The following is a 12,577-nucleotide window of genomic DNA, read 5'->3' as shown; positions in this document are numbered from 1 at the left end:
GACCACCTTTGGTGGGAAGGGAACAGCGTTCCGTGCGCCTTTGGCGTTGAGTCATGCCGGCCACATGACCACGGAGACATCTTCGGACAGCGCTGGCTCTTCGGCTTTGAAACGGAGATGAGCACTGCCCCCTAGAGTCAGGAACGACTAGCACATATGTGCGAGGGGAACCTTTACCTTTTTATAGCAAGGGTCTTAGTGGAGTGCTCACTAAACTGCTAGGACAGTTTCTCCCATCCTAATCTAGATCCGATGCACTACAATAGGGGTGTCAAACTCGATGGCATTGAGGGCCGCATCAGGGTTGTGTTTGACCTCAGGGGTGTGGGGTGTGTGGCCAGAGGGGAGGCGTGGCCAGCATGATATTACTCGTGTTCGGGGGGGGGGGCGCTTGTAATGGCTCAAGCCAGGGGTGAAATCAAACAGGTTCTGACAGGTTCTGGAGAACCGGTAGCAGAAATTTTGAGTAGTTTGGAGAACCGGTAGTGGAAATTTGGAGCAGTTTGGAGAACCGGTAGTGGAAATTTTGAGCAATTCGGAGAACCAGTAGTAAAAATTTTGAGTAGTTTGGAGAATTGTCAAATACCACCTTTGGCTAGCCCCAGAGTGGGATGGGAATGGAGATTTTGCAGGATCCTTCCCTTGAAGTGGGGTGGGAATGGGGATTTTGCAGGATCCTTCCCTTGGAGTGGGATGGGAATGGGGATTTTGCAATATCCTTCCCCTGCCATGCCCACCAAGCCACGCGTACAGAACCGACAGTAAAAAAAATTTGGATTTCATCATTGGCTCAACCGTCTGCCAGCAAAAATGTACTCCTGAGCTCCTTTTTCGACTGTTACGACCTCCTGCAACCCTCTGCCAGTGAAGATGGAGCTTGGGACGGCTGCACGTGGACCTCCCGAGCTCCGTTTTCACTGGCAGAGGCACTCTGGGCTGATCCTTCACAGTTTCCAGGGCGGCCCCGTGGGCCAGATTTAAGCACCCAGCGGCTCAGATCCAACCCCCGGGCCTTGAGTTTGACACCCCTGCACTACAATATTCCCACCACTCCCATTCAATCCGGTCAGGCATCTGGAGGGCAAAAGGGAGAAGGCAGTTTTGAACCAGCTTCATTATCCAGATACATCACCCTCCAAGGCACACTCTGCGATGGTCATTCCCATAAGACATAGAAGAAAAAAGAGACCAACCACATTGGAAAGACATGCTGGAGAAGTAAACTAGAAGCTGACGAACAGCTTCATTATATGGCCTCAAAACACTTTCAAGCAAGTTTAATACACAGAAAATTAAGCAATTCTATCATAAATACAGAGATCCGGTTTGGTTTAGTGGTTAAAGACACTGGATTAAAACCCTGAGTTCCAGTTCTCTCTCTTGGGTATGAAAGCTGATTTGGTAACTTTATATTCTCTCTTTCCTAGCTCAACCTATTTCACCGAGTTGTTATGGTGGGAAAAACAGGAGGGGGATGAATTGTAAACATGAGAGATGAATCTAACAGTAAATAAAAACATTCTCTATGCATCTTAAATCCAGATGTTTACATGCAGCTGCTTTCAATAGTGCAAGTAAGAACATGAAGCAAACTCTTTGCCCAATCAAAGAATAAGATGCTAGGAGATCCTCTTCTCCAGAGATGTCCAAACTTGGCCTCTTGAAGAATGGTGGACTTTAACTCCCAGAATTCCCTAGCCAGCAACTTGCTCGTATTTATAACTCATGCTGGTTGGGGAATCCTGGGAGTTGAAGTCCACCACTCTTCAAGGGGCCAAGTTTGGACACCCCTGTTCTACTCGAACCAAAGTAATAACCAAGCTCTCCTGCCAAGAGAACAGGCTAAAAAGTTTGGATACCTACCAAGTCGACTCCAGGAGACGATAGGCCTGGGATTCCCAGTTGCAATGCATTCCAAGATGGCAGTCTGGTGCACCGTCAGAGTCAAGTTCTCAGGTCCCACAAGGATCATAGGGTCTTTGTAAACAGCAGAAGGAGAACCTGTGCAGTAAAGAGCAGACATCAAAACCTTTCGTATTTCTGTTATTAAATTCAGAATCAATTTAGTCTCAATCCCTGTACAATCCGTTATAATTCCCAAAAGGAAAAATTGTGGCAGGAACTTTATCTTCTTCTTCAGTACATTTTGAATAATCCACCAAATTCTTATCCAAAAGACCTTAATTTTCTTGCAAGTCCACCAAATATGAAAATATGTAGCGTCATCACAATCACACCTCCAACATTTCGCTTGGATATTAGGATACATACATGATAATTTTTTGGGATCTAAGTTTAATAACAGCAGCAAGACTGTTGATTGGACAATATTGGAAGAAAGAAGAGGTACCTACAATAGAAGAATGGATACTGAAAGTTATTAATTTGGCTGAGATGGCTAAAATCTCAGCGTTTTTAAAAGACAATACGCAGGAAAGATATTTAATTGAATGGAAAAAATGGATTGATTATTTACAAAACAGATATCAGATTAAGAAATATCAGATTGCCTTTGAATAATTAGAAAGTTATTTTAGGTAATGGGGAGGGGGTTGGGAGATGAAAAGCTTTGGATGTGGTTATTTGGATTGGAAGGGAAAATTTTATTCTATGTTTGGTTTATGTATAACAATACCTTGTGATTGACCCGGGAAGCCGGGGGTGGGGGGAAGGGGTTTTTGTTTTTTTGTTTTTTGGGAGGAGGGGAAGGGGAAAATGTTTTGTTTTTTTTTAAACTCTTTCAATAAAAAAAAACAAAAAAAAAACCTTTCGTATTTCCTTTTTTGCAAGTATTTTATATTAGAAATGTACAGGAGCCGAGTTTCTAAGGAAGGGATGTCCAAACTTGGCGCCTTGAAGAGTGGTGCACTTCAACTCCCAGAATTCCTCAGCCAGCAACTTGCTCATATTTATAGCTCAAGCTGGCTGGGGAATTCTGGGAATTGAAGTCCACCACTCTTCAAGGGGCCAAGTTTGGACACCCCTGTTCTAAGGAAAGGAATTTCAAGAGGTAAGGGAGGGACTTCCAGTTGGAAACATAGCAGACTAGTGCAACTCCGCACATGAGGGATAATGCTGAAGCGAAGACCAGTAGCTTTAAGCTATTGGGAGCTTTTCTCTGGACAAGAAGGAAGCTGTGAGATTGTCCACTGAAGCTCCAGAGAACCGTTCCTTGTGAGGAAGCTGACAGGATTCAGAATGAACCTGGAAGCGATTCACAAGTAGAACACAGGGAGCCACAAAAGGATATAGCATGTTCAAGGAACATTGGGTTCACCCAATCCACTCTCTAGAGCATTTTTGAGTGGGAAGAATTTAAAGAATTCTTTCTTTAATTTAAAGTGAAACGAGACCTTTATTTTCCAGAAAAATCAATAGAATAGAATAGAATAGAATAGAATAGAATAGAATAGAATAGAATAGAATAGAATTCTTTATTGGCCAAGTGTGATTGGACACACAAGGAATTTGTCTTTGGTGCATATGCTCTCAGTGTACATAAAAAGAAAAGATACATTCGTCCAGAATCATAAGGTACAAAACTTAATGATAGTCATAGGAAAAAAGTCAATATAAATCTTGATACCAACAACAAGGTTATAGTCATACAGTCATAAGTGGGAAGAGATGGGTGATAGGAACGATGAGATGATTAATAGTAATGCAGACTTAGTGAATACTTTGACAGTGTTGAGGGAATTATTTGTTTAGCAGAGAGATAGCATTAGGGAAAAACTGTTCTTGTGTCTAGTTGTTCTGGTGTGCAGTGCTCTGTAGCATCGTTTTGAGGGTAGGAGTTGAAACAGTTTATGTCCAGGATGTGAAGGATCTGTAAATATTTTCACAGCCCTCTTTTTGACACCTGCAGTATACAGGTCCTCAATGGAAGGCAGGTTGGTAGCCATTGTTTTTTCTGCAGTTCTAATTATCCTCTGAAGTCTGTGTCTGTCTTGTTGGGTTGCGGAACCAAACAGGACAGTTATAGGACATCAAGAAGCACAGTACCAAAAGCCTTCGAGGAAGGATGGTTTTTACAAGGAAGAGGTGGAGAAAGTGTAATTGGAACAAAAGAAGGGAACCACGCAACATTAACATACAGCAAAATGAGGAAGAGACAACTATGTTAGGTGCTGCAGGTATAGACTTTTCCAAGTTTACAACAAAAATATAGATTTTAAATGCCTAATATAGAATATAAACTAGGCAAAAGTCCCTCAAATGAAAAAAAACACCCAATATTTTTTTTTCATTACTTGGAAAAACTCAAACAAAATTTAATATGCATAAAGGAAATACAAAAGGCTGGAAACCCTTTATGGACTTCTCACTGAAAAGGGAATAAGGGCCGGGATAGCTCAGGCTGTTAGAAGCCTGTTATTAGAACACAGCAGCCTGCAATTACTGCAGGTTCAAGCCCGGCCCGAGGTTGACTCAGCCTTCCATCCTTTATAAGGTAGGTAAAATGAGGACCCAGATTGTTGGGGGGGGCAATAAGTTGACTTTGTAAATATACAAATAGAATGAGACTATTGCCTTATACACTGTAAGCCGCCCTGAGTCTTCGGAGAAGGGCGGGATATAAATGTAAATGTAAATAAATAAATAAATAAATAAAGTGAAACGATTTCCAGATTAGATGACTGAAAAAGGATTGAAAATAAGGGGCGGAAGGGATTTTTGTAATATTTAAAAAGAAAAGAAAGTTAAAGGGTTGTTCATATTTTCTAATTGTATCTATCACTCTTTTTCTTTCTTTTACTGTTTTGCTTTCCCCATTTTCTCTCTCTTTTTCTTTGTATTTATCTTTACCCACATAAACATTCTTAATAAACTGTACACAACAAAGGGGGTTTCAGAATGTAGGAGGATAGACATCTGTGGCCACCTTCTTTCTGATGATATATTATTGTACGTTATATTGATTTTACTGAATAATATGTAGCTCGTATCTTTTGCTTTTAATTACTACCTGAAGCCTTGTACTGAAACTTTGACCTGGTCTGTGATTGTAACAAAGCTGATTGATTGGGAACGTTCTGCTCCGTTGACCATAGAAGTAGAGAAGGGACAAGAAATAGCTTTCTTTGCAAGACCAGAAAAATCATACAGCTTCATCCTGTGTCAGGAGAGACTTTCAGTAAGCGAAATGTCTAATGAAAAGGACTAGGGGTAGGGGTGGGCTTGAAAAATTTTAGCAACGGGTTCTCTGCCCGGATGCTGGGTGGGTATGGCCCTACTCAGCCTCCTGCACCACGGCAAGGGGGGTGCATTTTTACCCTCCCCAGGCTCCGGAGGCTTTTCTTAAGCCTCCGGGAGGACAAAAACGGCCTCCCCCTGGCTCCGGAGGCCCTCTGGAGGCTGGAAATGGGCCCGTTTCTGGAAGACCCGTTTTTTGCCCTCCCAGAGCCTCCATGTGGCCCCTGCACTTACCTTGCATCCAAAATGGGCCTCATGGAGACTCCTGGGATGGGTGGAGTGGGGTGGGTGGGGCCAGCCAGTCCTTGCAACTACCAGTTCGGCAAACCAGATGTAAAATTAGTATCAAGTTCGACTGAACCGGCTAAATCCCACCCCTGACTAAGGGCAACACAATAGCAGTGTTCCAATATTTGAGGGGTTGCCGGAAAAAAGAGGAGGTCAACCTCTTCTCCAAAGCACCTAAAAGCAGAATGAGAAGCAATGGATGGAAACTAATCAAGGACAGAACCGATCTAGAAATAAGGAAAAATTTCCAGACAGAGAGAACAATTAATTGGTGGAATGGCTTGCCTCCAGATGTTGTAGGTGCTCCATCACTGAAGGTGTTGATGAACAGACTGAACAACCATTTGTCCAGAATGTTAGTAGGTCTCCTGCTTGACCAGTGTTGGGACCTAGGCCCAAGTGGTTATTACCAGACACAATCATTCCTAAATAAACATATTTTATTAGAACAGCTGAGAATTACTTCATTCTCAGCCTAGTCCAAATTAAGTCCAAAACAAAGTCCTTCAGAAAAAGTCATTTGGCCTTATCACAAACCTTTGTCTTCTTTGGCATCCTGCCAAAGGCTTTTCTTGGCAAGAACCCCACAAAGTTCAGAAACAGGAGACAAGAAACAATTGTAGCAACATTGCTTTCCTACAAAGAGCCCAAGAGCCCTTGCTGCTCTTTTAAGCCTTATGGGAGGGGCCAATCATCTCCTGGCCTTACTCCCAAGTCGTCCTTTTTGCTTTAGCTGCTGTTGCCTTCTGGCAGCTCTTCGCATGCGTGCACTAGGAACAGGCTCCTCCTGTTCCTTTGCCTCTCTGCTGTCTGCCTCTGGAGGCTCCGGAGTTTGCACATTGCTCCCAAATGGCTCTGGTCCCATCTCTGCCTCCGAAGCAGAGCCCTTGTCCGGGCCTTCCCCTGACTCCAGGGCTGGCCCATGGTCCTCCCCAGCCTCCTCACTGTCCGACTCCGCTGCCAGCTCCGTGGGCTGCTGGCAGACCACAACAACCAGAGGGTTGGACTAGAAGGTCCCTTCCAATTCTGTTATTCTGATAAAAATCGGGTATTCTCTCATGAAAGAGACTCACGTCTAAGTTATAAATGATGACACCAATCAACAACTATAAACTGTCATTCCAAAAAAGGGTTTCCTATGATTTCGTGGCCTTGCCTGGGGAGGCCAATGGAAAACACCGTTATGGGGCAGGCTGGTGCCAAGAGAGCTTTTCCCTTCACCTTTATCAACTGATTTTTTTAACAGGGTTTAATTATTCTTGCCTCCTTAAAACATTTTTTAATAATTTTTTTGAAAAAAATTAATTCTAAAATTTTAACTCTTAAGTCTTTCTTTTATATTGCTTTTTTATTTTGATGTTTTATTGCAGGGGTCTCCAACCTTGGTCCCTTTAAGACTTGTGGACTTCAACTCCCAGAGTTCCTCAGCCAGACATTGAGTTGGCCACGCCCACACAGTCACATGACCATCTAACCACACCCACCCAGCTGGTCATTATTAGGGCAGAGAACCGGTTGTTAAATTATTTGAATCCCGTCATCTAGACCAGGGGTCTCCAACCTTTGGTCCCTTTAAGACTTGTGGACTTCAACTCCCAGAGTCCCTGGGCAAACAAAGCTGGCGGAGGAACTCTGGGAATTGAAATCCACAAGTCTTAAACGGACCAAGATTGGAGACCCCTGTTTTATTGTACACCAACCAGAGTCCCTCTTGGAGGGAGATGGGCGGTTCAGAAATGTGAAATATAAATTTAAAAAAAAAATGGTAAGCAGATACCAAAGCAAAACACTTGACAGATGAAGCACCTTACTGATAGTCCTTGACTTACAACAATTCGTTTAGTAACCTTTCAAAGCTACAACGGCACCGAAAAAAGTGACTTACGACCATTTTTTTCACCCTTAATGACCATTCTAGCATCCCCATGCTCACGTGATCAAAATTGAGGCGCTTGGCAACTGACTCCTTTTTATGACTGTTGCAGTGTCCCAGGGTCATGTGATCATCTTTTGTGACCTTTGTGACAAGCAAAGTCGATGGAGAAGCCAGATTCACTTAACAACTCTGACAAGAAAGGTCGTAAAATGGGAAAAAGCTCCCTTAACAAATGTCTCGCTGAGCAATTTTAGGCTCAATTAGAATTCAATTAGAACTGCAGAAAAAATAATTGCTACCAACTTGCCTTCCATTGAGGACCTGTATACTGCACGAGTCAAAAAGAGGGCAGTGAAAATATTTAAAGACCCCTCGCATCCTGGACATAAACTGTTTCAACTCCTACCCTCAAAACGACGCTATAGGGCACTGCACACCAGAACAACTAGACACAAGAACAGTTTTTTCCCGAAGGCCATCACTCTGCTAAACAAATAATTCCCTCAACACTGTCAGACTATTTACTGAATCTGCACTACTATTAATCTTCTCATAGTTCCCATCGCCAATCTCTTTCCACTTATGACTGTATGACTATAACTTGTTGCTGGCAATCCTTATGATTTATATTGATATATTGACCATCAATTGTGTTGTAAATGTTGTACCTTGATGAACGTATCTTTTCTTTTATGTACACTGAGAGCATATGCACCAAGACAAATTCCTTGTGTGTCCAATCACACTTGGCCAATAAAATTCTATTCTATTCTATTCAATTGTGGTCATAATTCGAGGACTACCTTTAATCTCTACCTTCATCCCATCCCATCCCATCCCACTCCACCCTGCATCCCACACCCCTCTCTCCAACCAACCTGATACGGTGAGCCTGGCTCCTCTGCTAAATTTCACATTCGCAATGTTGCTGGCGACGCAGTGGAAAATCCCAGCATCCTCGGCTCGGAGTCCTGTTATTTGCAAAACCCCCTTGGGAAGCAGTGTATACCTGAAGAATTCAGAAAACATACTTATTTTGGATAGAGCCTTGGAACTACAGCAATTAGATAAAGGTAAAGGTTCCCACACACATATGTGCTAGTTGTTCCCGACTCTAGGGGGCGGTGTTCATCTCCGTTTCTAAGTCGAAGAGCCAGCGCTGTCCGAAGACATCTCCATGGTCATGTGGCCGGCATGATTGAATGCCAAAGGCGCACGGAACGCTGTTACCTTCCCACCAGGTGGTCCTTATTTTTCTACTTGCATTTTTTTTTACGTGCTTTCGAACTGCTAGGTTGGCAGAAGCTGGGACAAGTAACGGGAGCTCACCCCGTTACGTGGCGCTAGGGATTTGAACCGCTGAACTGCAGACCTACTGATCGACAAGCTCAGCGTCTTAGTCACTGAGCCACTGTGTCCCAATCTACGGCAATTAAGGGAAGCTTAATATAAGAAAAGAAGCAGGAGATGCTTTTAGGAGATGCTTCGAATTCTGAAGTCTTTGGTACTTCTGAGCTTGCTTGTTTAGCCAACTAGGTAATGTCATGTGTGAGTAGGTGTGGGGCTTTCTGCCTGTTTATAAATACTACAGTATCTGAAGGAATATCTTTTCGCATATATTTCAATCCTGCATCACCTGTGGGATCCCTACGGTTAAGTTGCAACAAGCAGTTGTCAAGATTGTGGACTGCGTTCTGCTGAGCGTGTTTGACACTTGCTTTATTATTCCTGCAATACTAAAAGTCATTTCGATTTTCACAGAGTGTGTAGTATCTTAATCCTGAAATTCGCAGCCTCCAAAGGAACTTTTCAAAGCAATGAATATGTTAACAATTCACTTATTGTGCTTTTTAAAATTATCCTTTCACTTTAAGTTATCATTTTGCAAATGTTCTGTACCAACCTTGGGAAAGCTGTGTTGAAGGGGAGGCTACAGGAGCAGCCTTGGACAACTGGCTGTCCCTCTGATGCCAGGGTGACATTTTGAGATTTTAAGAGATGAAATGATTGGCAGGCATTTAGTCCACCATATAAACATATGGACAAACATTGGGGACACAGTGGCTCAGTAGCTAAGAGGATGAGTTTGTCGATCGAAAGGTCGGCAGTTCAGCGGTTCGAATCCTAGTGCCGCGTAACGGGGTGAGCTCCTGTTACTTATCCCATCTTCTGCCAACCTAGCAGTTCGAAAGCATGTAAAAAATGCAAGTAGAAAAATAGGGACCATCTTCGGTGGGAAGATAACAGGATTCCGTGCGCCTTTGGCATTGAGTCACGCCGGCCACATGACCACAGAGACGTCTTCAGACAGCGCTGGCTCTTCGGCTTTGAAACAGAGATGAGCATCACCCCCTAGAGTCGGGAACGACCAGCACGTATGTCCAAGGGGAACTTTTATCCTTTACAAACATGAATCAGCAGATTACTCTCCAACCCAGTTTTGGTTATTCGGGCATGGTTACCTGTCATTATCTGTGCTGATAGGGAGATGATTCTTCTGCCACATGATCATGGGCTCTGGCAAGCCATGGATCTGGCACTGAAAGCGGGCAACACCTCCTTCTTCCACCACTGCACTCTGGGGGTGTATATGGAAGTCAGACATTGCTAAAAGAGAAGAGACACAAGACAGGTTAGAATAGAATAACAGAGCTGGAAGGGACCTTGGGGGTCTCCTAGTCCAACCCCCTGCTTAGGCAGGAAACCCTACACCACTTCAGACCAATGGTTATCCAAACTCTTCTTCCAGTGTTCGAACATTTACAACTTCTGGAGGCAAGCTGTTCCACTGATTAATTGTGCTAATTGTCAGGAAATTTCTCCTTAGTTCCAGGTTGCTTCTCTCCTTGATTAGCATAGACTAGAACAGAATAACAGAGTTGGAAGGGACCTTGGGGGTCTTCTAGTCCAACCCCTTGCTTAGGAAGAAAACCCTACACCACTTCAGACCAATGGTTATCCAACATCTTCTTAAAAGTTTCCAGTGTTGGAGCATTCGCAACTTCTGGAGGCAAGTTGTTCCACTGATTAATTGTTCTAACTGTCAGGAAATTTCTCCTTAGTTCTAAGTTGCTTCTCTCCTTGATTAGTTTCCACCCATTGCTTCTTGTTCTACCCTCAGGTGCTTTGGAGAATAGCCTGACTCCCTCTTCTTTGTGGCAGCCCCTGAGATATTGGAAGACTGCTATCATGTCACCACTGGTCCTTCTTTTCATCAAACTAGACATACCCAGTTCCTGCAACCATTCTTCATATGCTTTACCTCCAAGTCCTCTAATCCAGGGGTCTCCAACCTTGGCAACTTTAAGACTTGTGGACTTCAACTCTCAGAATTGTTCAGCCAGCTTTGCTGTCTGAGGAATTCTGGGAATTGAAGTCCAAAAGTCTTAAAGTTGCCAAGGTTGGAGACCCTGCTCTAATCATCTTTGTTGTTCTTCTCTGCACTCTTTCTAGAGTCTCAACATGTTGTTTGGAATTAAGGATCTGTTTGAAAAGGGATCCCTTGATATAGAGGCTTTCATCCATTGTTAGTGGCCCAGAGTCATGTATTTGACATGGACGGCCGTATTTTTAATTTTTTTTAATTTTTTATTTATTTGCATTTATATCCCGCCCTTCTCTGAAGACTCAGGGCGGCTTACACTATGTTAGCAATAGTCTTCATCCTATTTGTATATATATATATATATATACAAAGTCAACTTATTGCCCCCAACAATCTGGGTCCTCATTTTACCTACCTTATAAAGGATGGAAGGCTGAGTCAACCTTGGGCCTGGTGGGACTAGAACCTGCAGTAATTGCAAGCAGCTGTGTTAATAACAGACTGTCTTAGCAGTCTGAGCCACAGAGGCCCCTGTATTAATTGTATAAATAAATAAATAATCAGTAAACAGACTCTGCTTCCTGGAAATACCAGGTAGGTTCATGCAACATACTAGAGAGTGTTTTTAAAAAGGTTGGTTGTGCTTTAGCATCTTGCCAGAACCTGACTGTTGTTTTAGGAAGCAGTGAAACAGATTACTGTTTTCTTGGGGTGGGTGGTGGTGGTTGAAATGCACATAGGATGCTGGAATTAAAAATATAAAAAGCATAGAAGAATTATAATGCATTTTTAAAACCAGCTATATATTTTTACTTCCAAGTGACTGTGCAGTGAAGTCAGAGGGGAGAGCAGGGGAGAGATTATGTTTAGGATATGATAGATCAGAGAGAAACTTGGACAGGCTTTCATTGTTCTGTTATTCTACTTACGACCATAAGGAATATTTATGGGAGCTCTGTCCTTTCTGTTCCTTGACCTGGCCTACCTCAAAAGACTGGCATTAATCTAAGACTATGGAATCTCTTCCCCAAGTCTCCTCTTAACAGCTCCTTCCTTCCTTCTTTTCTGTCCCCTTCTATACCCCTTCCCTCCCTCCCTCCCTCCCTTTCTTCCCTCTCTCTTGCTCTTCCCTTCCTTCCTTTCCTTCCTTCCTTCCTGTCCCCTTCTACAGCTCTTCCCTTCCTTCCTTTCTTCCCTCTCTCTTGCTCTTCCCTTCTATACCTCATCCGTTCCTTCCTTCCTTCCTGTCTCCTTCTACATCTCTTCCCTTCCTTCCTTTCTTCCCTCTCTTGCTATTCTCTTCTACACCTTCTTCCTTCCTTCCTTCCTTCCTTCTTCCCTCTCTCTTGCTCTTCCCTTCTACACCTCTTCCTTCCTTCCTTCCCTCTCTTGCTCTTCCTTCTACACCTCTTCCCTTCCTTCCTTCCTTCTACACCTCTTCCTCCCTCCTCCTCTCTCTTGCTCTTCCCTTCTACACCTCCTTCCTTCCTTCTTCCCTCTCTCTTGCTCTTCCCTTCTACACCTCTTCCCTTCCTTCATTCCCTCTCTTGCTCTTCCCTTCTACACCTCTTCCCTTCCTTCCTTCCCTCTCTTGCTCTTCCCTTCTACACCTCCTTCCTTCCTTCTTCCCTCTATCTCTTCCCTTCTACACCTCTTCCCTCCCTCCCTCCCTCCCTCCCCTCTCTTGCTCTTCCCTTCTACACCTCCTTCCATCCTTCCTTTCCTCCCTTCCTCCCTCCCTTCCCTTTTTCACACCTTTCTCCAGGTCACCTCTAAATTCCTTTACAAATTAAATGGAGCAGAATCCTCGAAGGAAGGGCTTCTTCTCATTCAACTCTTCCCCAAGTTTCAACCCAACCTTGGGTGGGTGGGGAAACCCTTTCCTCCTGGGG

The 12,577-nt window shown here is 43.6% G+C and overlaps 1 protein-coding gene across 1 annotated transcript in view; it reads right to left on the bottom strand.

Annotated features, from left to right (window-relative positions):
* IGDCC3 (immunoglobulin superfamily DCC subclass member 3) overlaps positions 1-12,577 on the bottom strand; it is a 119,812-nt gene that overhangs the window by 53,555 nt on the left and 53,680 nt on the right. Inside the window, 3 exon segments of the mRNA XM_058156338.1 lie at positions 1,864-2,001; positions 8,239-8,369; positions 9,823-9,967. Of these exon segments, the coding sequence (XP_058012321.1) occupies positions 1,864-2,001; positions 8,239-8,369; positions 9,823-9,967 (414 nt within the window).

The sequence above is a fragment of the Ahaetulla prasina genome, chromosome 13, assembly GCF_028640845.1.
Source record: "Ahaetulla prasina isolate Xishuangbanna chromosome 13, ASM2864084v1, whole genome shotgun sequence".
Classification (NCBI taxonomy): domain Eukaryota; kingdom Metazoa; phylum Chordata; class Lepidosauria; order Squamata; family Colubridae; genus Ahaetulla; species Ahaetulla prasina.
Note: the sequence above shows the minus strand (reverse complement) of the source record. Positions and strands in the feature narration are given on the sequence as shown.